Source organism: Myotis yumanensis, unplaced genomic scaffold (assembly GCF_028538775.1).
Source record: "Myotis yumanensis isolate MYYU_CA2020_CCGP unplaced genomic scaffold, mMyoYum1.0.hap1 SCAF_19, whole genome shotgun sequence".
NCBI lineage: Eukaryota > Metazoa > Chordata > Mammalia > Chiroptera > Vespertilionidae > Myotis > Myotis yumanensis.
Genome location: NW_027223770.1, coordinates 9,834,204 through 9,860,544, shown reverse-complemented (window position 1 = coordinate 9,860,544; position 26,341 = coordinate 9,834,204). Strand labels below are relative to the sequence as shown.

Here is a 26,341-nt window from a genome sequence, read left to right as displayed (position 1 = left end):
TTTTAAAAATCCTCTCACCTAAAAGTTGGTCCTTGCTACCATGGTATGCCTCGAGAACATTAACAGTAATAAAAAAGAAAAACAAACAACCCAATTTCTCCCTCTTCGTCCACAATACTTGAAAAGGCCAAAATATTTTTGTTGTTGTTAATGCTTACCAGAGGATATTGATTTTTAGAAAGAGTGCAGGGGAGAGACAGAGAGAACCATTGATGTGAGAGAGACACATCAGTTGGTTGTCTCCCACATATGCCCCACCGGGGATAAGGACTGAGCCTACAATCAAGGTAGGTGCCCTTGACCAGAATCGAACCCGGGACCCTTCAGTCCATACTCCATCCACTGAGCCAAACCAGCTAGGGTAAGACCAAAATATTTTAATAAGCACACAGAACAAGAAATCCTTTTGATTATACATACCATCTATAAAATAATCAGTATTTGAAACTGAAGAGCAAAATCATTCAAAGTGGTTTTAAAAAGTGCTTTTAAGGTAAAGCACTGAGCATGAAAATGTGACAAACATACCCACCTCATAACGATAAATTGCTAAATCAAAAACCAACAGGCACTGTCAGGAAGCCACACAAGCACAGGGCAGTTAATGATTCATGGGGTTTCACATTTAACAAAAAGGAAAAGAGTAAAAATTACCTTAGGACTGTATGTTTTAAAAACTCCTTCATATATACCTCCATTTTTCACTTGTACTTCACATTTGGATCCCTAAAAACATATAATTAATTTATCAAAGAAACAGTGTGATACCCAGTCATGGTGGTAATTGTTTTCAATTTACGTTTTATAGCTCATCAGGCTTCATTCAACATATCAGGTGCTCACTGACAGAACAATAAAAGTTTTTAAAATATCAACAATACACAATTCGCACAGGATTCTGCTCAGAATTTACAGCATGAACTTAAATACTGAAGTTAAGTATTTCTGACTCCAGTCCTAATAAGGTGACAAAATAATGCATCATAACAACTACTAATATTATTATGTACACAACAGGGTTAACAAGAATGCTTTTTATAGTGAATTACAGTAACTTGGGTAGAATTCTAACCTCCAAAATTCTAGTCAGAATTCCTGATTAAATATGACCTAAGAAATGTTACACAGAGAATCATTCAGCCACATTTTAACATCATGAAATTATTTTATTCCACTCCCAAGGCAGTTTCTCCCCAATAATCTGATAACTTACAACAACTGATGTAAGTATATGAACCATCCTCATATTTGCATAGATTCCATCAAAAGAAATCTGGAATATTAAGAAAAAAAACATTATCAGCAATCAATATTTATCCTTGCACATATATTAAACATTTATTTTGTTATAAAATATTTAGTTAGGTTTGTAATACCTTACATGCATTAAAGGAAGATTTGGTTTACTATAGTCTTTTGCTTCTTTAGAGAATAGAAACTTAGGTTTTCATACCAAATAACAATGTTTTGACTATGCCTGATATAAAAAGCAAAACTGAACTTACATGTATGAGGAAAAGACAAAGCCATAGGAATAGAAGAGACAGATCAGTGATTGGGGAGATTTCACTATAAAGTGACATGAGGGATTTTTAGAGGCAATGTAACTGTTCTACTATTTTGATTATGGTAGTGGTTACACAAGTGTATGCATCAAAATTCACAGACCTGTATACTAAACAGGGTTAAGAATACCTTAACTAAATGGGGTAGAGTTGTAGAAAACCCTGAATTATCTGCTCTCTGCACGTATGAATCAATGACAGCGCTCTAAGGATTAATTAGTCACACCACTCCTTATTACATAAGTGTGTGTCCTCCTGATTCTAAAGAAGAAAAACTGCCCAGTAAAAACAAAGTCTCAAAAATTAGTGAGTAGAACATACACCTTCTTCTGTTTGTGCCCAGTTTAAACCCAAAAGGCCCTTTCAAAGGAAGAAAAATGAAAAGAATAAAAGATAGCACATTAACTCAAAATCAAAACCCAAAGAGCTCTGCAAACTCCAGTTCTGGTATTTCACTTATCTTTTAGGAGTTAGATTTGCCTTTGGTGATTTATAAAAGAAGAAATGACATTACTATGCATGAAAAATATTTCTAGATAATATTACATTTTATACACTCATCATCAAAATGACATAGAGCTAATAATTTTATACCAAACAGTACTGATCTGTAAAAGATATCGGAGATATAAAATTGAAGAGGGAATTTTTTTGCCTTGACTTTTGGTCTATGGTTTCAAAATCACATTTCAGTTACCAGTTTTTCCAAATAAATAATATTCAAATTACTCACCGTAGACTGAGGCAGTCCCTTGTTATTGTTTCGACCTCTGAAAAGATTAAATATTATGTTTATTAAATTCAACAGGCTAAACAAGCTAAAATATTTTCAAATTTAAAATATCTTATGATTCCATTCATAAAGCACAAGTGATCAATCTGTGGGCCGGAGTCATCTAATATTAAGTATAAAAGCTATCTAAGAACAGTACCCCCGTCTCTCTCTGCTTTGCTGGCTCTGAGGCCCAGAACAGGTATGGGTCATGGAAGGAAGGCGGGAGGAAAGAAACTGAACAATATCAAACTCAAAATTTAGTACTGGAATAACCAATACTAAATATAATAATCTTTACTCCAAAAGTAATCAATCCTTCTGTCATGAAAAGCTACTCAGGAGCAAAATATAGATTCTGTTCCTGATGTGACTGACATCAAGTCACTTCCTATGTTTTTCCCTCACCTCTAAGAATAGGTACTGTGTTTACAACTGCAGAAAAACGTCTCAAAATAAGTAAAATTGGCCCTAAGAGGTTTGGCTCAGTGCATAGAGCGTCAACCTACAAACTGAAGAGTCCCGGGTTCAATTCTAGTCAAGGGAACATACCTCCGTTGCAGGCTCCTCCCTAGCCCGGGCCCTGGTCAGGGCGTGCAGGAGGCAACCCATCAGGAGGCAACCAATCAACGTGTTTCTCTCACATTGATATTCCTCTCTGCCTTTCCCTCTCTCTTCTACTCTCTCTAAAAATCAATGGAAAAATATCTTTGGATGACGATTTTTAAAAGTTACATCCTGTTAAATAGTAAGTGCCTTCTGAAACAATGTAGCACACCAATGAAGCTGGCTGTCAAGTAATTTCCAGTAATGTGGACTCTATTTTCAATTTTATTATAGAACATAATACACCCTCAGGCTTGTTCCATTAGAAAAGATTAGAACCCTTAGGAAATTATAAAAACACTGATAAAGTGAAATGTTATATTTCTAAAAACATGAGTTACTCTAGAGTAACGAAACTGGGGTCTCGTTCTGATACAATCACAACTCTCAAATTAAGATACAAACTTAAGGGAGAGATCAACCAAAGGACTTGTATGCGTGCATAGAAGCCTAACCAATGGACACAGACACCAGGAGGGTGAGAGCAAGGGGGGGGGGGGCCAATGGGGGATAAGGACACATATGTAATACCTTAATCAATAAAGAAAAACAAAAAGATACAAAGTTAAACCATTCAAAGAGAAGTACAATTCAGGTCTAAAAAGTCTAGCAGTGCCCTAGCCGGTTTGGCTCAATGGATAGAGCATTGGCCTGCAGACTGAAAGGTCCCGGGTTCGATTCCAGTCAAGGGCATGTTCCTTGGTTGTGGGCACATCCCCAGTAGGGGGTGTGCAGGAGGCAGCTGATTGATGTTTCTCTCATCGCTGTTTCTCACTCTCTATGCCTCTCCCTTCCTCTCTGTAAAAAATCAATAAAATACATTTTTTTTTAAACAAAAAACCTTGGGTGTGCCATAAAAACACCCTATTCTTAAAAAAAAAAAAAAAAAGGTCTAGCAGTTTTGAATGGTGTCAATTCCCAGCAAAGTAGCACTGCCCTTAGCACTGAGGCCAGGGCCAATTTTGTCTCCAACTCTGTCACCTTCCCTCATCTAGAAGATAATGTCTTGAACCAAATCACCTCTGGGATTCCTTCCATTTCCAATATTCTGATTCTGTGACTGCCTCACACACAGCACAGAGAACTTGCTAAAGTCTAAATATGACCAATAATTTACCATTTATAGAACTGACTAAAAACCAGACACTATGGTAAGCACAATGTCAAATCTCTCATCCCTCCTTTAGAGGCTATGAAACCAAACCTTGGCAGTTAGTTAAACATCTTGACCAAAATCATTCAGCTCATGAGCAGGAGGTGGTATGTGAACCAGGTGATCCAAAGTCCAGACTATTCATTTCTAGCTTATGCTGCCTCTCTGAAATTGCATCACAGGGAATAAACTAGCCTCACAATTACGCCTAATCAAATTTGTTCATTTTTTCATTATTTGAATAATTTAGATTTTTCTATTTATTTGTAGTCTGTAGCCAAAAGCTAAAAAATGGCTAAATCTTGTTTAGAAGGGTTATCTCATCTTAGTGGTTGCTGAGATGCCATCGTTAAAAGACTTAAGCAAATGCCTCTAATTAAGTGCCCTTAAACTCACAAAGCTACTTAAGAGTTTAAAACATAAAACTCTTTTATAGTAGTCACACTATTTTTATTGATTATTACATTTCTACCTTTGACTAATAAAGAGCAATTGTTTTGACAATCCAATTTACTCAGATCAAATAGTTCAACAGGGAAAATAATAAAAGACTCAAAGTTGTATAAAGTGGTACAAAGTGTGGAAACCACTGATTTCTCCTGATATAACAGGTGGTTGGGCACCCAAGGTGGAATGTTAGCATATCACAGCAGCATTCTCTGAAACTGATAAAATGCCAAATGCATCCTTGTTTTTTCTCTCTTTTTGGATCTATTCAGATTATGCTTTACTTTTATTTCTCTTTAGTATTCTGAAATAGGTATCCTAATATTTCATTTAGTTACAAAAAATTGAATCTCAAAGAAAAGCCAAGATCACATTCTAGTCCTAAATATACTTATGATTAGATTGATCAGATTTAACAAAACTATACCCTGGTTTCTAAGCTTTTAATAGTTATTAATTAGGTTAAAGTGTGATTCAATATGCCAAATTCACACAAAGAAAGTTACAAAAATAATAGTGTATACTGCTTCAAAATAATACAGGAGGTGCCCAGATGGTGTGGTTCAGTGGTTGAACATCGACCCATGAACCAGGAGGTCTCAGTTCAATTCCCGGTAAGGGAACAAGCCCAAGTTGTGGGCTTGATCCCCAGTGGGGGATGTCCAGGAGGCAGCTGATAGATGTTTCTCTCTTCTATCCCTTTCCCTTCTTCTCTCTAAAAATCAATAAAAACATATTTAAAAAAGAGGTATTTCAGATTCAAAGATACAAATATATTAAAAGTATAAGGAAGGAAAAGGCTATCCTGCAAACAGCACATACAAGAAAGCTGGAATGACTGTACTATCAGACAAAACAGACTTTAAAACAAAAATGTTAATGAAGATAAAGAGGGATATATTACAGTGATAAAAGGGTCAATCCATCTAGAAGAAAGGCTTTCTACTTGGACCTTCTATACCTTTCACATAGCTCCCAGGCTATGGAAGGTGTACTCCGCACAGAATCGTGTGCCACCCCAGCCAGAGCCCTGCCCCTACTCCTAGGGCAGCAGTCACCAACTGGTGATCTGTGAGATCCAAAAGGTTGGCGAGCGCTGACCTAGAGAGATCATCTTATGCTCCATCTCCTAATCATACTACCGGCCTGACAACTGAATTCCAACTAATAAACGTATTAGGAATGATGGAATTAGAGGATTACCATTTGATAACCATCATAATAAATTTTTCAGGCAAAAAAATCACCAATGGATGCTAAATCTGGTAGTCACAAAATAACTCCCCACAAGACTCTGATTAATGACAAAGTAAAAAATAACTTCACAGTAAAGGAACCTAGCAGACACCACCCTAATCAAGTGATCCAAGTTAACAGCACCAGCAATGGGACAAACGGACCCCATGCACCTGATATCATACAATAAGAATACTCGGCCCTAGCTGGCTTGGCTCAGTGGATAGAGCATCAGCCTGCAGACTGAGGGGTCATGGGTTTGATTCAGGTCAAGGGCATAGCCTGGGTTGCAGGCTCAATCCCCACTGGGAGGTGTGCAGGAGGCAGCTGATCAATGATTTTCTCTCATCATTGATGTTTCTCTCTCTCTCTCCCTCTCCCTTCCTCTCTGAAATCAATAAAAATATATGTATTTTTGGAGTCCAATACCGATCCTCTTAGGTCCCGGAGACGCAGAGCAAGGGAAGGGTGTCTCCCCCTCCTTCCCTCAGCCCGAGCCATGGCCGAGTTGGGGCCAGGCTGAGTGAGACCGGCACTGAGACAACGGTTACCGTGACAACCGAACCCAAGAGAACCGGAGCCTGACCATCAAACTGCGGAAATGGAAGCCAGAGAAAAAGGTGGAATGGACAAGTGACACTATGGACAACGAACACATGGGGCACCGCTCATCAAAATGCTGTTGTATTTATGAGAAACCTCGGGCCTTTGGTGAGAGCTCTACGGAGAGTGATGAGGAGGAAGAGGAAGGCTGTGGTCACACACACTGTTTACGGGGCCACCGCAAAGGATGGCGCCGTGGAACCCCCAGACGGAGCCCCACCACCCCGTCCCAGCCCCCTCCAGGGCCAATGCAGCACTAAATTCCTCTCCCTCACAAAAAAAAATATATATATGTATGTATATATATATATATATATATATATATATATTTTAAAGAATACTCATCACTTCTGTACTATTCCTGTCAAAATGTATAATCTGAATCTAATCATGAGGGAATGTCAGACAAGCCCTAGTTTAGGGACATTCTACAAAATAACTAACATCTTCAAAAGTGTCAAGTCATGCCCTAACCGGTTTGGCTCAGTGGATGGAGCGTCAGCCTGCAGACTTAAGGGTCCCAGGTTCAATTCCAGTCAAGGGCATGTACCCTGGTTACGGGCACATCCCCAGTAGGGAGTGCGCAGGAGGCAGCTGATCGATGTTTCTCATTGATGTTTCTAACTCTATATCCCTCTCCCTTCCTCTGTAAAAATAATAAAATATGTATTTTTTAAAAAGTGTCAAGTCATGAAAGATGAAGAAAAACTAAGGAACTACTTCAGATTAAACGAAGCCACAAAGACATGACACCTGAATGAAACATGCAATCCTGGAATGGTTCTTGCAATCCTGGAATGGTTCTTGGACCACAGAGTAAACAATTGGTAAAATCTGAATAAGGCCCGTAGATAACAGTTGGACATAATATTAATTACCTGTGGTCTTGTAACAGAACATCCTTGTTATTAGGAAATACTAGAGGCCTGGTGTATGAAATTTGTGCACTCAGTGGGTCCCTCAGCCCGCCCTGTGCCCTCTTGCAGTCAGGGAGCCCTTGGCGGATGTCTAACTGCTTAGGCCCACTCCCTACGGGGAGTGCACGGGTAGGGTCCCTAGGCCTGGATGCAATCAGGGTTGATCGGGAGCTTCCAGCTGCCAGCTGGGGCCTTCCTTCATTCCACACCGCTCCCTGGTGGTCAGCGCACGTGATAGCAAGCGATCAAACTCCAGGTCTCCCAGTCGAACTCCCGAGGAGACACTTTGCGTATTAGCCTTTTATATATACAGATACACTTACTAAGTATTTAATAAGTCAATGAGCCCAAAGAGAAAGAAAAAAATGGAAATGCAAACTTTCAAAGTAATCATTCTCTAAAACAAGAGTCACTAAACTACAGCCAACAACCTGTTTTTGTCTGGCCTTTGCGGTTAAGCATGTTTTTTAAGTTCTTAAAAGGTTGTTTTAAAAAAAGAAAAGCCAGGAAGAATATGCAACAGCGAAGTTCTATGGCCCAAAAAGCCTAAAATACTTACTGAGTCATTACAAGAAAAGCCTGTACTAAAAAAATGGGGCTGCGATGTCAATAACTGCCATTTAACCCTTTGAGTGCCAACCAATATCCTAGGAACTATGCTAAAATTGCCAAGGCATTTTTGCTGATTTTACAGTAGTTTAAGAAAAAAAATTGTGAATCACAAGTAAATGAAGTTACATATTCAAAAACTTAAGGAAACCTTTACTACATTTGTTTTCATCTTTGACATATATTGTTTGCTGATTGTATTACAAAATACTAGTAGAAAAAAAATTTGAACAAAACATATGTTAAAATAGAGGGACACCCTTCTCCAATATCTTCCACAAAATCGTCATCTTCACAGCAAGAATTGACATATTTAGCAATATCATCATCACTAATAAAAGCAGACTTAGAACTGGACACCATTTCAAAGCGTTAGGGCTACAAAATCTGAGTAAACTTCATAAAATCATAGTACCTGTAAAAAATTAGGCAGATAAATGCCAGTGGTCAATTTTAGAACTACAAACATTCAGCATCATAAGTAATCTGCACTTAGGTGCCATCTGTCAATAAAGAGTGAACTACTAGCATCCAATAGTGACACTGCAGGAGGAGCGTGATAACATTCCCGGCACTGTTGGCAAAAGACAGGAGGAGCATGATCGCGCTCCCCGGCACTAAAAGGGTTAAAAACAAAGTTTATTGCTGTTTTATATGAACCAGTACTTCTACAAGAATCTTTGACAGTATTACTTTTCATGAAAGTTTAATCTGTACATAAGAAATGTCATGAAAGTGCTCTTATTCTCATTTAATTATTTTTAAGCTTTACAACAATATTCAATTGAGGTTGATCCACCTATTGAAAAAACATCAAGGTATGTATTTTAATAAGATGCATTTGATGACAACACTATGAGCAAGTACCATAAATGCAAGGACCTTGTACTGATCACTGAATTAAAAGCAACTAACATAAAATGAAGGAAGGGTTAACTGTAGATAGATTAATATAGACTTGAGACATATCGAACAACTTGTGAACCTCATGTGAATCCTGATTAGAACAAATTGTAAAAGAAAAATAAACTGATGAGATATACACTCAAAATGTGCTTCTAGCTTGTGCAATAAAGGCAAAAAAAAGAAATAAAGGCTTGCCTTAGCCCCGTGGTCAGCAAACTGCAGCTCACGAGCCACATGCGGCTCTTTGACCCCTCGAGTGTGGCTCTTCCACAAAAAACCACGTGCGGGTGCACACGTACAGTGCGACTGAAACTTCGTGGCCCATGCGCAGAAGTCAGTATTTTGTGGAAGAGCCTCATTCAAGGGGCCAAAGAGCCGCATGTGGCTCTCGAGCCGCAGTTTGCCAACCACTGCCCTAGCCGGTTTGGCTTAGTGAATAGAGTGCTGGCCTGCAGACCAAAGGGTCCTGGGTTCAATTCCAGTGAAGGGCACATACTTTGGTTGCAGGCTCTTCCCCAGCCCGGGCCCTGGTCAGGACTCATGCAGGAGGCAGCCAACCAATGTCTTTCACATCAATATTTCTCTTTCCCTTTCTTTTCCACTCTCCCTAAAAATAAATGGGAAAATATCCGCAGGAGAGGATTAACAAAAAAAAAAAGAAAAGAAATGAAGGCACAATGATTGGATAGGAAGAAAGAAAACTGTCTTTAAAAGACCACATAATTGTCCGGCCAGCATTGCTCAGTGGTTGAGCACTGACCTATGAACCAGGAGGTCATTGTCGAGGCACATGCTAAGGTTGCAGGCACAATCCCCAGTAGGCAGCATGCAAGAAGCACCCTATCAATGATTCTCTCTCATCATTGATGTTTCTATATTTCTCCCTTCCTCCATACAATCAATAAATACATTTTTTTTAAAAGACCACATAATCATTTATGCAGAAAATCCCAAGTGAATCTGCAAAAAAGCTACTACAAATAAGAGCTTAGCAAGGCTAACTCAAAATGGATTAATGGCCTAATGACCATAAAAGGTTTAAATAAAACTTTAAAAAAAACATGGGAGAAGATCTTTATGACCTTGGATTAGACAAAGAGTTCAGATAGAACAGAAAAAATAAAAACGATAAAACAAAAAAAACTGATAAATTAGGCTTCACCAAATTTTTAGTCTATTCTTTTTTAAAAAAAATATGTATTTTTATTGATTTCAGAGAAGGGAGAGAGAGGGAGAGAGGGAGGGAGGGAGGGAGGGAGAGGGAGAGGGAGAGAAAGAGAGAGAGAGAGAGAGAGAAACATCAATGATGAGGTAGAATCATTGATAGGATGCCTCCTGCACATCCCTTACTGGGGATGAAGCCTAAAACCCAAGCATGTGCCCTGACTGGGAACTGAACCAGTGATCTCTTGGTTCCTGGGTAGATGCTCAACCACTGAGCCACATCAGCTGGGCTTAAGTAGTCTATTCTTTGAAAGATGCTATTAAAATGAAAAGTCAATCCACAGACAAGGAAATGTTTACAAAATATATAATAATGGGTTTATACCCAGAATATATGAAGAACTCATATAACTTAATAAAATAAAGATTAATAAAACAGTAAGTGTGGCCTTAGCCTGTTTGGGTCAGTGGATAGAGCGTCAGCGTGCAGACTGAAAGGTCCCAGGCTCGATTCCGGTCAAGGGCACATTCCCCGGGTTGTGGGCTTGATTCCCAGTAGGGGGGTATGTAGGAGGCAGCTGATCATCGATGTTTCTATCTCTCTCTCTCTCTCCCTCTCCCTTCCTCTCTGAAATCAATAAAAATATATTATAAAAAAATAAGTGTGCAAAAGACTTACACAATCATTTAACCAAATAAGATTTAGTGGGTAAAATTAAAGACTCTCAATACAACTACTAGTGAGGATGCTGAGCAACTGAAACTCTCATAAACTGCTGGTGGGAAGGGAAAATGACAGTCACTTGGAAAAGTTGGGCAGGGGTTCTTATAAAGTACAGTGGGGCCTTGATTTACGAGTGTCCCGACTAACAAGTTTTTCGAGATACGAGCCGTCTCTCGGCCGATTTTTTGCTTTGAGTTGCGAGCTAAAATTTGGGTTACGAGCCAGCTTCAGATACCCCACCACTAGTTGGCACAGCGAACGTCACACAGTGAACACCACAACATCAGCCCAGCATCACGTGTCTCACTCGTTCACAAGTGATTTGACATACGAATAATTTGAGTTACGAGCTCCGTCACGGAACGAATTAAACTCGTAAGTCAAGGCCCCACTGTAAAACATACTTAGACAACCTAGCAATCCTACTCCTAGGTAATTATTCAAGAGCAATGAATGTGAATGTTCCAAGTTGGTTTATTCATAATAGCCAAACACTGAAAGCAGCCCAAATGTCCAGTATCTAGTAAATAAATAAGCAAGTTGTGGTAATACAGTCAGCCCTCTGTATCAGTGAATTCTGAGGGTTCTTGGGGGGAATCATGCAATTTCTACTGGTACTGTCACCATACAAAATAATTAAGTATAGAACTTATTACTTCATTTTTCACCATTTTGCTCATTTACTACCTATTTTTCAAAACATCTGACCTACACATCATTCATTTCTACAACTATTTCAACATGCCGATCAATGACTGTCTCTCATTGATGTTTCTATCTTTCTCCCTTCCTCTCTAAAATCAATAAAAATATTTTTAAAAAACAACCAAAAAACCAAAGTGGCAATGGGAGTGGGTCATGACAACCCAAACGTAGAGGTTTTTCTGTGTTTTGTTTTGTCTTTGTTTTAGCAAGACTATAGAGTTAGCCAGACCTTTTTTGGCAAACAGAGGTGGGGTGGCAATTCTAAATTTACGCAGAACTACCAGATTAATCCCATCACATAATCATCTAGAATCCATGTTTCAAAACTATCCCAACAAGAAATAATTTCAGTTGTCTGCAAACTGCATTGGTTCAAATTCTGGCCCTATCACTTCCAAGCTCTGTGACATTAACCTCACAACTTCAGCTCTTTGTGTCTCAATTTCAACATCTATAAAATGGTGATTAAAGAACAATGTCTGGTACATTACTGGGTACCTAATAACGGTTAGGGAACCCAATTATTTTCCTCATATTCCAGCACACACTACACTTGGGAGGGGGAGGACCTCTTCAAAGGAAGTTTTACTTAGAAGGGATAAGAGGTCATAAAGCCATGCATTATTAGTTATGCACTAGGCCAGTGGTTCTCAACCTTCTGGCCCTTTAAATACAGTTCCTCATGTTGTGACCCAACCATAAAATTATTTTCGTTGCTACTTCATAACTGTAATGTTGCTACTGTTATGAATCGTAATGTAAATATCTGATATGCAGGATGGTCTTAGGCGACCCCTGTGAAAGGGTCGTTTGACCGCCAAAGGGGTCGCGACCCACAGGTTGAGAACCGCTGCACTAGGCACACCGAACGCTCCACAGGACCCCGATAAAAAAGGATCTTGGGGCTCAAGTATAATGCTCCCCAATAGAACTTTTGTAATGATTTTTTAAAAAACTTCTATATCCATGCTGCTCAATATGGTAGCCATTAGGCACATGAGTTGACCAAAATATGGCTAGCATGACTAAGAAACTAATCTTTTTAAACTTTAATTAACTTAATTATAAATGTTAATAGCCATGTGTGGACAGTAGCCATCATATTGGACAGTGCAGTCCAGTCTGCTCAGCAAGTTTCTCCAGCAACAGGCACTGTCTACCTTCCACTCCATTCATCCCCTCTGGCTAAGGCACCAAGACTGCTTCCTTTAAGTGAACTCAAGTCTCTCACCCAATGGTTGTACCCATTGGTCATTAATCTTTCCTGGGCCTCAAAACAACTTTAACCCCCTTCAAAAGACTGACTAATTTCAGAGGGAAGGTGGGGGTGGGTGGGGAGTGGTTAACAGGGAAACTTATATGCATATATGCATAGCCCATGGACAGAGACAACAGTGTGGTGAAGGCCTGGAAGGGGCAAGTACAGGGTAGAGGGGGTCACGGGAAAAACAACAAAGGGGACATCTGTAATGGAGAAGAGGGAAGTGTAGGTGAAACAGGATGAGCCATTTACTGATAATACTGAAACTGATAAGATACACAAGGCTCATTAAACTGTTCTTTTTTTTTATATGTTGACATTTTCTACTAAAAACTTAGTATTAATTTCAAGCTCACTTCATTTATTCTCTAACTACAAGAGCCTTCAATTCTTCTACCACACTGTGAACCAAGTTTTTATTTTTAATGTTTGGGTGGGGTTTTTTTGCTTTTAATGGGGACATATCATGTGTGTGGTGGTGTCTACATGATTATGTTTGTCAAAACTCAAGAAACCATACACAAAAAGGGTGAACTTTATGTAAAGTACTAGTGGCCCAGTGCACGAAATTCATGCGGGGGGGGGGGGGTGTCCCTCAGCCTGGCCTGCACCCTCTCCCATCTGGGACCCCTCGGGGGATGTCCAACTGCCGGTTTAGGCCTGATCCCACAGTCGAACATCCCTCTCACAATCTGGGACCGCTGGTTCCTAACTGCTCACCTGCCTGCCAGCCTGATCGCACCTAACCACTCTGCCTGCCGGCCTGCTTGCCCCCAATTCCCCCCAACTGCCCCAAACTGCCAGCCTGCTCGCCCTCAACTGCCCCGCACCCCCACCAGCCTGCTCGCCCCCAACTGCCCTCCCACCGATGGCCTGATCGCCCCTAACTGCCTCTACCTCGGCCCGCCACCATGGCTTTGTCCGAAAGGACGTCTGGAAGGTCTCCCAGTCTAATTAGCATATTACCCTTTTATTAATATAGATACCTCAGTACATCTAATTAAACAGCAATCTACCACAGTAAGAAATAACTGTCTAGTAATTTGAGCTAAATCACATGCACTGAGCGATGAAAAATGTTAAGTCTCTTCTGTATATCCAATGTGTTCCTAAGCCCAGAATGAACAGGGGGAGGTTTTGAAGCTTGCAGACCCAACATATGAACATTCTATTGGGTATCTCTTCCCAAAAATAACCTTCTCTTAAAAATCCCTTCAGGTGTCATTGGAGAAGCCTTAAACCAGTGGTTCTCAACCTTCCTAATGCCGCGACCCTTTAATACAGTTCCTCATGTTGTGGTGACCCCCCAATTTCATTGTTACAAATTGAACATAATTCAAGCATAGTGATTAATCACAAAAACAATATGTAATTATATATATGTTTTCCAATGGTCTTAGGCAACCCCTGTGAAAGGGTCGTTCGACCCATGAGTTGAGAACCGCTGCTTTAGACCCTTTAATCAATGGCCTGGGAAACTAGCATTGTTTGTAGGTCTGACAAAGTTTCAGCAGTTGCACTTTAACTACTGTAGCTTTCTCCCAAACTTCTCTCATCTTTAGCTTCAAACTTCCAAGTTTTCCCATTTCATTCATTAACCCTTTTCGGTCCAGCGTGGAGGCTGACTCAACAGACCAGGCGCTAGGAGCAGGTCCAACGTTGAGGCTGAGGTCGACACCACAAACCGGTTCAACATTCAATCCCATCAATTAATTTGGACCAGACCGTTAGAATTCCAAAAATAAAATTGGACCGCAAAGGGTTAATTCTCTTTTATCTTTTGCTGATTATTACTGACTAAAGATGGCACTTTTTGATGAGTCCTTCAGAATAATTTATCCGTCCCAAGCCGCCATTTCCTAACTACTTATAATTTTTTTAAATCTCTCATTTCTATCACAATTAAATGCTGACACTATCAATACTCAGTACTGCACTTGTTGAAAGTGATAGATTTGACAACAAACTAGGTTCAAACACAGTAAACACACAGAATTTAAAAATGATAGGAATGGTTGACTATGAAATGACCATAAACAAACGAACAAAAATACCACCTGCTGGTAAGGTTAACCCACTTTTGTTCTGGGGTATAATGTAACCTTGCTCCTATCTCACAGTTCATCCTAAGGAGAAAGTCTGTAAGTGGAGGAGCAGCAGAACTTAAACATAAGGTACTGTGCAATGAAAGCCAAAGCTATTAAGAGGAAGGAATCACATTTTCCTGGGGTAAATATAGTGAGACACTGTGTAAGAGAGAATCTGGGCTAAGCCTTTCAAGACTTATGCTTAAGAGGACAAGATGACTAGATTGGAAGAATCTGATTTATGCTGGAGAATAAATACACTGTGCAGTCTGTGGATGGACTTGACTATCAGGCTGAATAGTCTGGATTTGATTCAGCTAGTAATGAGAGCCACTCACAGTTTCTCAATAGAAAGACGACACGATGAAAGATGTTTGGGGAGACTGTTATGGCTCTGAAGTGTGTACAAGTATCTGGATAAGAAGTGACCAATCAGGAGACTTGCTAAGTACAGTCAGCAAATACCTTCTGGTACCCATGACAGGAGGAAAAAAAAAAAAATCACCCACCTTCTCTATTCACAACACTTCTCTAAAAGTTTATTTTGAATTCAAGTTCCTAAAAAAGACAAACACATTCTTCCACTTGAAGAGTGACGGAAACATGTGACAAAAAATAAAACAGCAAAGTAGAGCCTTTGCTAATTGGAACTTTTAGAAAATGACTTTTTCTGGATAGATCTTTTCTTAGATTACTGAATAAACATCAAATTTTGAAAACAAGTGAAATGCTAGAGGTCCTAGCTGGGTTAGAGCATCGTCCCCATATGCCAAGGTTGTAAGTTGGAATCCCGGTCAAGGTACACGTAAGAAGCAACCAACAGCCCTGGCCCGTGTGGCTCAGTTGGATGAGTGCCATTCCATGCACCGAGAGGTCTCAGGTTTGAGTACCAGTCTGATTCCTGGGCAGGGCACATCCGGTTTTGGGCTCCATCCCCAGTAGGGACCATGCAGGAGGCAGCTAATCAATGTTTCTCTACCTCCCTCTCTTTCTAAAGTCAACAAAAACATTTAAAAGTATTAAGAAGCAACCAATGAATGCATAAATAAGTAGAATAAATTGATGTTTCTCTCTCTCTCTTTCTCTCTCTCTCAAATCAATACATTTTTTAAATAAAATGTTAGGGAAAAGGGAACAAGATTCTAAAGTCAGCTGTGCAGCCAAGTTTGACAAATAATCTCTGTGGCCTTAGTTTCCTCACCTGTCAAGAGAATGAAAACTAAAAATCACCAGAGCCACTTCTAACTCCAAATCTGTATGATTCTCAAATACTGAGGGTCTACGACGTGCCAAGAGTGGAAAGTAATAAAAATGTGGTATCTCATTTTTAAGGAAGGTATTCTTTCTTCCTTTTAGTGGATACAGACACTGAGTCTCTGAGCGAGTGACTTATCCATTCATTCATTCATTCATTCAAACACGTGATTCTCTTAGTGCCAAACCTGTTCGGGGAAATTGGGATAGAGTAATGAACAAAATAAAGTTCTCACCCTCACAGAGTTGAATTTTAGTTACCAAAGGATGAACTCCAATTCTAGCATAGACTGGGGTTGCCAGATAAAATAAAGGATGCCGAATTAAATTTAAATTTCAGATAAATAATGAATAATTTTGTTCCATATAATTTGGGACATATTTATACCAAAAAAATTAGTCACTGTTTACCAAAAGTTCAAGTTTAACTGGGCATTCTTTATTTTTATTTGCTAAATCTGGCAACTCTAGCAGAGACATAACTGCAAATCCCTTCCTCAATCCTGTTAGTACATCTAAGTATATCTACATAGTGACTGATTATACCAATGAAAAATTAGTCTACATTGCAACATAGTATATATATATATATATATATATATACACACACACACATATATATGAAGTGAAACAGAAGTTCTTTAAAACAATTCTTAAGCCCTAACAATGCAACACATTTTAACATCTTGCATTCTTTTTCATTTTTCTAAAAATGCTGGTCATGACCCACTGCAGTGGTTTTACAATCTAAGGAGTCATGACCTGCAGTTTAAAAAAATGTTTTTGATATGAAAAACAAGTTAACCTTGTTTTGAGTCTCCCTCAAGAGCACAACAAGTAACTACACTGTGCTATAAAACAGTAATGCCTCTGGGGGTCTTCTATGGCAGAGCTAAAAACTTAGTTAATCAGGATTATATACAGTCATGCACCATACATTTCAGTCTACAATGGACCACATATATGATATGACAGTAGACCCATGAGATTATAATGGAGCTGAAAAATTCCTATCACTTAACAATGCTTTTACTCATGTGTTTGTGGTGATGCTGTTGTCAACAGACCTGCAGCGTAGCCAGGCATATAGAAGTATAGCATGTCCAATCACAGTAGTAAGCTATACCGTTTAGATTTGTGTAGGTACACTCGAACTTCGCCTAAGGACACATTTCTCAGGGCACATCCCCATCAATAAGCAGCTCACGACTACTTTTTGAGCTCCTGGGCCCCTTTTTTATAATTCTCCCAACTCTTAACTTTCTATCATACCACTATTATTTCTAATTGCTGTCAATATGTTTGCCCCTAAAAGTTTTACCTTTCTACTTGCTGGCAATCTGAAATTTAAAAAAAAGCAAACTCTACAGAATCATGTGTTAAGTTAAAGCAAATAAACTCTGAAAGATTCCCTGAAGAGCTCTCCTTTCTGTAATCTGCAAAGACCTTAACTCTTTTCTCTACTGGATTTTCATGTGTCTCAGGAATGAAAATAAGGAACTACACAAGGTCCATAAAAATGTTTCTGAACCCCAAAAGAAAAATGCATGATTTGGTTTAAAACCAGTCTTTTTTTTCTTTAAACTAAAACTATAATCAAGACTAATCTTGGCTATTTACAAAAATTGCTAAGAATATTTTTATTTTATTTTTTGCTAAGAATATTTTTAACCTATGATTTATAAAAAGCAATATGAACACTACGGTGTCGGGTGAATTTCCCGCCAAAATATAAGATGGCGCGGGCAATTATTTAGGTTTCCCGCGCAAAATCAGGGATTTTTATGATACCTATTACCCCAATGGGTATGAAACGGTTCGCATACGCAGGTAGGTATCTTTGTGAACGGCAAACAAACAAATATTTGGTAATACGCAGTTACAATCGGCCCGAGTTTACACGTTTCCCGCACTCCACCGCAAATCTATATGAACCGAGTTAAGACGGCTCCCGCGGAGTACGCGCAATTCACGCGAGCCGACTTAACTCGTTTCCCGCACTCCAAGTGTGAACATAAACTGGTAATCACAAATACTGACAACACAGTTGAAATAAATCCTCTCAAAGTAATATTTACAAGAGGACAACATTCTAAAGTTGATACACTTGATAAAAAATAAGCCACACTCATTTATAATTACATTACAGACAAGCCTCATACCACAAACTGATTGGATTAACAAAGACTCCATTATAGAATGCTGTTTTATCCAGTTTCCAAAATGCAGTTAGCTATTCATCATGGCATGAAATTGATATTTTATAGCCACTTGACTCAACTTCAGGGCTTAAAGTATAAATTATTTACCTAAGAATGTTTTTTAATGTAAAGGGAATTCCATATTTCATATGCATACAACTGCAAATAATTTTCAGCAAATAAAATCTAAGATTAGTAATAATTGTGGCAATTTTTCATAAACCCAAATCCATAACAATACTACACCATTAAAAGTAACAAAACCGAGGAGTTAACATTAGAGTTCATACCACATATGTACAAAATCATGTATATGTGTATTTTAAAGATAAGAAACTAGACTTCCTATTTTAGAAAGCCAAACTCAAGGTTACAAAAAGATATCCTGAAGGGCAAGGACTATCTGTGGTTATATATTCTTTAAAATGCACATTGTGATCTTGTCTTTGTCTGCATTTATTTAAAGGGAGGGATATCATATAAATATATTGGCAATGAGTTAAGTCCCCTAACCTCTCAAAGCTTAGGGTTTCCCCCTTCTGTTGTAAATAAGACTTTCTGTTATCCTTCATGCTCAAATTCTAGTTTTAGGAGGGAAACAAATATTTAAAAAGATAATAAATACTGCTGAATCCAAAACAGTAAGCACCATATGATGCCACTCTATTTAACATATGTATGTATATGTTCACAAATATCTCAAAAGAAAGATTGTAGGCTATGTTAACTTTACAGGAATTTGGGCTTTGTTTTTTGGTTCTCTACATTCTTACTTTTCTACAGAGCATTTAAAACTGTTTTTCAGCCCTACTGGCGTGACTCAGTGGTTGAGCGTCAATCTATGAACCAGGAAGTCATGGTTCAACTCCCTGGTCGGGGCACATGCCCAGGTTGCAGGCTTGATCTCTAGTGGGGGTCATGTGGGAGGCAGTCAATCAATTATTCTCTCTTATCATTGATGTTTCTCTCTCCCTCTCCCTCCCTGAAATGTATATAAAGATTTATTTTTACAAAACTGTTTTTCAAATTATAGGAGACAAGACTTTCAATATAACTGACATAATACTTATACAAAGACTGTGTCAATTTATTAATTTCAAGAATATATCTGTTCTGGACACTAGTTCACGTACATCTCTTTTCTCTATTTTATTATAAGCAGCGTAAGATTAGGGACCACATTCTACACATATCCGAAAGCTCTAAATTTTATACATATGCTATATAAAATCTCTCGAAATGATGTTTTAAATGGAAGTAGTTTACAACACATCTGCCTACAAAACTGCAGCTCTAATTTGTTTGGCAAGCACCTTTATGGAGAATTATACTGTTCTACGTACAATGTTAATCTTCAAAAGCAGAAGAAATTCTTTTTTAATAGAAAAATATACTTTAAAGAATATCAAGAACATTAAAATATAGCTCAATCTATTTCCAATCATAAGTAATGCTAGTAAAGGTTAAGGGTTCAAGCAACTACATTACAAATTCTAGATTTGCATGCTACAATCTCTCAAAAGCTTTATGCCAGCTTCATATTCATTGATGAGTAAATTTTCTAATAAAAATATCCCTTTTTTTGAAGTCTAACACCCAAGAGGAAAAAAAAAAAAAAAAAAAAAAAAAACACCTCAAGAGGAAAAAGCACTCTATTTTTATTTTAGTAACACTCTTGCTAAAAAGACCACTGTATCAACCTCTTAAAATCGTGGTATGGTAACAGTGATAGATGACCCATATAACCTTTGAAAAAAGAAAAAAGTAGCTTTACTTAAAAAGATACAGTAGCAGCCCTGGCCGGTGTGGATAGAGTGTCAGCCTGCAGACTCAAGGGTCCCAGGTTCAATTCCGGTCAAGGGCATGTACCTTGGTTGCGGGCACATCCCCAGTGGGGAGTGTGCAGGAGGCGGCTGATCGATGTTTCTCTCTCATCGATGTTTCTAACTCTCTATGCCTCTCCCTTCCTCTTTGTAAAAAATCAATAAAATATATATTTTTTAAAAAGATACAGTAGCAGATAGGCCTGTTAATAATCTCTATTTACATCTCCACTGAAGTTGTCACAATCATTTGAAATAGCTACAAAAAGAGGGTTTTGTTCAAGCTCGACATTTTATATAGTATCAAAATACTATTACTATCTAGCCAAAACAGAAAATTAAAAGTTCTAGGGGGAAAATTTTCTAAAAACTTAAAATCCATTTCAAGGTATAAAAACATTATGCTATGGTGAATGTAAGTTCTAACACAGCTGTAGCTACTTAGAGCAAAAAAAAATCAAATCCTCCCCCACTAAGTCGAAACATATGGCTATTAAATAGCTATGATATGAGTTAACATCCCCTTCGTAAAACTCTAACTGTTTCTCTAATTAGAGAAACACAGAAAATACAAGTTTACATTAATCAAAAAAGGAACACCATGACTGATACCATTGTTTTGACTTTTAAGAATGCAAACTCTTTAAAAGCAACTATAGACATTTTTCTTTGATAAGCAATATGATATAGGGTTTTGCCCAATTGTAAAAAGTATATTTTCTCTAGATACTTGGAATGAAAATTAAACTGATTAGGTAATATAAATAAGCCAGATAAAGAAACAAAATGTACCTCTTTTAACAGCCATTCACAGTTTGCCTCTAATGACTTAACTGCCAATTAACTTTTTTGGTACAACTTCAAATTTGGTTATTATCAATAACCACATAAAAGAATGAAATTAACAAAGGATGATGCAGTTTAAACCTTATAAATTACAAATGGGGCTGTGACTAATTAATCTAGATAAAAAGCAAATGACTGCCTCCTTCAAAATTTTGCTCAAATGTTACCCACTCTCTGCCCCCATACTCCCATATTGCTCCTTAATATGAGATTAGAGGGGAGCATAAATACAGCTTGCTAATTTAATGTCATGTTTATGGTCCGGTTCATCACATTTGAATGTAAATACCAAAATAGCTGTTACCTTTTATTCACTGGCATATTCCAAGTACCTATACCTGTCTTATACATATCTTTTCAATAAATGTATGTATTGAATAAATGTAGATGTTTTTAGACGTTTCTAACGGTATTTAAAGAGATGAACATATCACTGATATTTAAATGGGAGCATGATGAACAATTACACTAAACTGCAGCATAAGTTCTACGTTGAAAGGCCTTCAGAGAAAGAAGCAGTAAAAACACTAAATAAACTGGTCATAGAGTAATAGCTAACAAATACTTTGATGAATGAGGGAAGTTAACAACAAACCACCAAAAAGCTTTAGAACAAGTCCTCAGAACTTTTATTCCTCTACTTAGTAGAAATAGCAACACAACAGATAAACCATGTGTTCTCCTTAATACTAACAGTCACAGTTTTCAAAGCAGCTTCACATATATTGTTTCATTAAATCCTCAGAGACACCAAATTCAAACTCAAAGTTCTAACAAAAGCACTTAATGTATGCACTTCGCCGGTAAGTACACCTTTTCTCTTGAAAATCCCTCACTGTGTCTGACAAACCACAAAGAAACCATTCTATAGAAGAGCCACCTTCTTGGCATTGGAAACTTACCCAAGTCCTCTGAAGAGTAATATGGCACAGCTAGCAAGAGCCATAAAAATCTTCAAGCCCTTTGACCTAGTAAAACCACTCCTGGGAACTTTCTCTAAGGAAATAATTAGACTGAACCAAAAAGCTATTAGTATAAAGATGTTTACTGCACCATTTTCTATAATTTTGAAACCCAATTCCCAACTAGAGAATGGTTAAGAAACCTAAAAAAAAAAAAAGAAAAAGTTGAAGAAAAAAAGCTAAACACAAAATAACACATCCAGTCACTAAAACTACGTAAAAATGAAAAGGTAAAAAGCCAAAATAAGAATTGGAATTAAGGTAAAATCATGATTAAACATTAACAGTGTGGTTACATTGTTCTAAGAGGGGAAAAAAAAAAAACACCTTCTGAAACACATATGACAATTAAAGACAGAATAAATTTGGAAAGCCATACAAATCCATTATTTACCCCCTCAAAAGTCAAATATGAAGAAATACTGTATTATTTAAAGCAGACGAGAATTTCTAGACTTTCAAAAAATATTTTCCTATTTCTAAACAAGGCAAACCCAATGTGCATTTTCTTTCTTCACCCTCAGTCCCAGAACTTATTTTAACGGCCGATACACTCCAACACAAGTGAGGACACTTGAGAAATAATTGGTTTATGAAGAACCCAGTTAACAGTGATTCAAATGGAAAGAATGCTATGAGTACATTAACTAAAGACCTGCACAAGAATAAAACTTCACATTCTATGAACCCAATGCATCAAACAAAACTTCACATATTTATCAAAAAGAGGGCTACAACTTACAAATTGTAAAAGTAAAAGAACTTAAAGCCTAAAGAGAGCCTATGCAGGTTAAAAGCTTAGTTTTAATTCTTACTTGAACGAGTTGCACCTATCTGCCAGATTTCTATCTGATACCTAAGAAGGAAAAATCAATGCATCCTTTTCTAAAAAAAATATATTAAATTTTTTTCCACTGAGAAAGGGAAGCTTAAGTTACAGAATCCTAAGTGGACAAAGTGGGGAAAGGGGGCACTTTCTTTGAACTATTGGATTAGCTGGATGCTAGAGAGCAGAGCTCCTGTAGGTGAACTGTCCGGGGAAAGGGGACTAGGGCAGGAGTCGGAAAACCAACGAAGGCAGCAGCACGACGGGAAAATCAGTGCCGTTTCATCTAAAACGGATCGCTAAAAACCTGTTTCCAACCAGAAAACTCCGTGCCTGGGGGGAGGGGGAATCCCTAGCCCCACCTTCGCCAGCCCAGGGCGCCCGTTTCGCCAGCCCCGCCAGCCCCGCCTCGGCCTCCGGGAGGCCCGGCAGCGGCAGCGCCCGGCCGGGCACCGGACCGGCGTGCCCTTGGCGAGCCCTGCGGCCCTCCCCACGGCCAGGGCACCGGCCACAAAGGAACGGAGCCGATTGACAGGCGCTGCCCCGTCCGAACACGAAGCATTTTCTCGGTTCTTGAAATACGAACTGACAGCCACCACCCCCGCACGCACACACCCTCCCGAGTCAGACCCGCTCCCCGAGACCACGCGGGGCCCCCAGGTTCTCCCGCAAACCTGCGCTCCGCGGCGCTGGGAGGGGAGACCACGCGGGCCAACACCCGCATGTCTGACCTCAGGAGCCCCCCCCCCCGCCCCCCGAGCCCGCGGCTGCAGTCCCTCTCCCCTCGCAATCTCCAGCCCCGGGGCCGGGGGCGAGCGCAGCCTGCCCGCCGCTGCCGCCGCGATCCCCAGGCGCCTGCTCTCCCGCGGCCTCGGAGCGGCAATGCGGCTCGGCCACCGCCCGCGCCGGGGAGGCCTGGCGGGGGAAGGACGGAGGCCGCGAGGGGGCCGGGCCCTCCCACCCCGTGCCCAGGTGGGGGAGGGCGGGACGCTGCGGGAGACCACGGAGCCGGGCGGCGGCGGCGCCGAGTCCCGGCCCCAGATTTACACGCGGGGCTGCAGGGGCCACCGCCCCCGCCCCCCCGCCCCGGCGCCCCGCGGTCCGGCCCGGCAGCAGCGGGGAAGGACACCGGGCGGCCTAGTGGTTCCAGATGTGCCCGCGGCTGCCCTGCGGGGGGAGGGGGCGCGGCCCTCGGCTCCCCTCCCTCGCCCAGCCCCGCCGGGGGAGCGGGCAAGTTCGAGAGACGGACCCCCGCGCCACGACCCTCCCACGTTCACACTGACATGGCGGGTGGGGGGCGCGGCCCCGGCATCCCCCCTCCACTGGGGGCGGCGGAGGCCTCGAGGAGGGGGCACCGAGGCTGACAATCGCCGGGACCCGCGAACCGCTCCCGAACACTCACACGGAGCGGGGAGGCGGCCGGGTCCTTCCATCTTGACCGTTTGGGGAAGGGGTGGGGTGCTGCAGGGGCTGGACACGGCCTGACATTCCCGGAGGGAACCCGGGGCGCCTCCCACCCAGGCCCCCGGGCTCGGGGCCGGAGCGGGGAGCCCCACCCCCACTGCGGGCCCCCAGCCCACTCCCCCCCCCCCCAAGCTCGGCCGGTCACGGGGCGGGGACGGCGGTGGGGCCGCGGGGGAGGGGATGCGAGGCCCAGGCCTGCCCGGCGCGGAGGGGGCTGGGGCGCGACACCCACCTGCCCAGGCCGGGCCGCCCGCTGCCTGCGCTCGCCGCCGCCGCCGAGGAGGAGGAAGCCGGGGCCGAGGACGAGACCGAGGGCGAGGACGGCGGGGCGGCGGGCGACGTGAGAAGGCCGCCGCCACCGGGCTTGCGGGCATTGGCGGCCGCGGACGGCTGCTGCTGCTGCTGCTGGGGCTTCAGCGACATGGTGCGGGGCCCATACACCGGCCCGCACGCCGGGCGGGAACAGCCGGGAGCCGGGCGCGCCGAGGAGACGCCGGAGCGCGGCGGGGACGCGCGGGCGCCGAACGGGGAGGCGCGGGTTGGCGCAGCCGGGGGGGCGCCCGGGCCCGCGACGGGGAGCAGGAGCACGACGAAGGGGCGGGGGGGCCCGCCGAAACCGAGGAGCTGCCGGGAGCCGGGCCGGAACGCGCCGCCGCCGTTGCCGTTGCTACCAAAACAGTCTGAGGCGGAGGGTGGCGAGCGCAGCCCAGAGGGAGGGGGGCCGGGGCCGGGGCCGGGCGGAGGAGGAGCGGCGGAGGGATACGGGGCCGCAGCGGCGTTGCCGCCGCCCCGCCGCCCGGGCCGCGGGAGCGAGTGCCGCCCGGGCCCCCTAGCCGCGGCGAAGCGGCGAGGCTCGATGGCCGCGGCGGGGCCCCGAGGACCCGCGGCTGCCGAGCGCATCGGGGGCCGCGGAAGGAGCGGCGTGCGGCCGCGCTGCCGGGTGGGCGCGGAGGCGCAGGGATGGGGACTCTTTACCGGAAGTCGGAAGGGTCGGGCGGAACCAGATCGTGAAGCGGCCCCAGGGCCGGGAGGGACACGTGAGGAGCGGACGCCGCGCTGGACCGCGTTCGCGGGGGTCGGGTGAGGGCCCGGCGGCCCCTCCAGCCCGGATCCGCCCTCCTCGAGGCGGGCCTGCCCTTTGGAGAGGGCGTGTCTGTCTTCGCCTGCAGGGCCGGCCCAGTGCGGGGGCCGGGAGGGAAGCGTTTCTTCCCCGCCCCCCAATATTCCTTCAACGTCCGCCGGCTGCGAGGCGACCCGAGATGCCCCCCCCCCCCCCCCCCGATGCCGCCTAAAAAAAGGACAGCGGGTGCCTTCGAGGCGGACGTTGTCTCGATGCGTGCGCGGCGCCTGGAACACAAGCATCCCACCGTGGTCTTTGTGTCCCCGGCACCTGGCACGCAGTGGGCTCTCGGGGTCACCGCGTGTCTCAAAGACGGGCCGTCCTCTCCTTCCTGCCCGGCCGCCTCCCGGGGCCGCTCACATCTGGTCACCTTTTCCCCACTTCGTCCGTCCCTGCAACACTAACCAGAAAGCGCTTGGGCACCTGACCTTCATTTGAACCCTCCTTCCCTCCCTTGAACTTCTTTTTCCTCATTCATGAGGCTCGAAAGGAAGTGGACGTGATTGGCAGAGCGGTGGATAATGGGGTCTCCCCCGGCGGAGACCGAACAGGCCTCGTAAGAAAGTGCGAACTTTAGACCTTGGCCCCTTTCGAAGTTTTACTTTAACTTGCTTAGGTTGCTGGCCAGCACAGTAGTCCGTTTTCAAAATGTGTTGCAATGAAACTGGAAGCAAGTAGGTAACTTGATTTTTTTTTTTCCAGTGAAGAATCTAGTTTTTTTTTTAAAAAAAGTGAAATTACTTTAGGGAATGAGAGGAGGAAAATACCAAAATTCCCCTCGATGGCCCAGAACTATCAGATAAGAAGGTAAAGACGTAGAAAAACTTGGAGAATGATTGCCACGAGTCTCCAGCAGCCAAAGTGAAATTAATCTCCTACACAGTCCAGGCAGCAATGAGCATTACATTCTTCAAACAGCTGAAAAGTAGGAAAATCAACTATCTTCTATCTGAGATGAAAAGGAGATTGGGTGGGGGTAGTATTCTTTTAAACCAGTAGTTGCAAAATCCTTTAAAAATTAACCCAAAGGAAGCCGAGACTAAAAAACCAGATGAGGTGGGGGGGGAAAAAAATAGAAGGGCCATAACAA

The 26,341-nt window shown here is 42.1% G+C and overlaps 1 protein-coding gene and 1 pseudogene across 7 annotated transcripts in view; one reads left to right on the top strand and one right to left on the bottom strand.

Moving 5' to 3' along the window:
* ATXN2 (ataxin 2) overlaps positions 1 to 24,832 on the bottom strand; it is a 94,809-nt gene extending 69,977 nt beyond the window's left edge. For 4 of the 7 annotated variants that reach the window (XM_070399299.1, XM_070399293.1, XM_070399294.1 and 1 more), the window contains exons 1-4: positions 24,364 to 24,832; positions 2,299 to 2,335; positions 1,214 to 1,273; positions 655 to 726 (exon numbers count right to left, since the gene is read on the bottom strand). In XM_070399299.1, the coding sequence (XP_070255400.1) occupies positions 655 to 726; positions 1,214 to 1,273; positions 2,299 to 2,335; positions 24,364 to 24,554 (360 nt within the window). In that variant the 5' untranslated portion in view covers positions 24,555 to 24,832. The remainder of the gene's footprint in view (positions 1 to 654; positions 727 to 1,213; positions 1,274 to 2,298; positions 2,336 to 24,363) is intronic. The other 3 variants (XM_070399298.1, XM_070399297.1, XM_070399296.1) reach the window with 2 other exon arrangements.
* On the top strand, positions 5,128 to 6,642 carry LOC138998055 (E3 ubiquitin-protein ligase PPP1R11 pseudogene; annotated as a pseudogene).
* Positions 24,833 to 26,341: the final 1,509 nt, after the last annotated feature.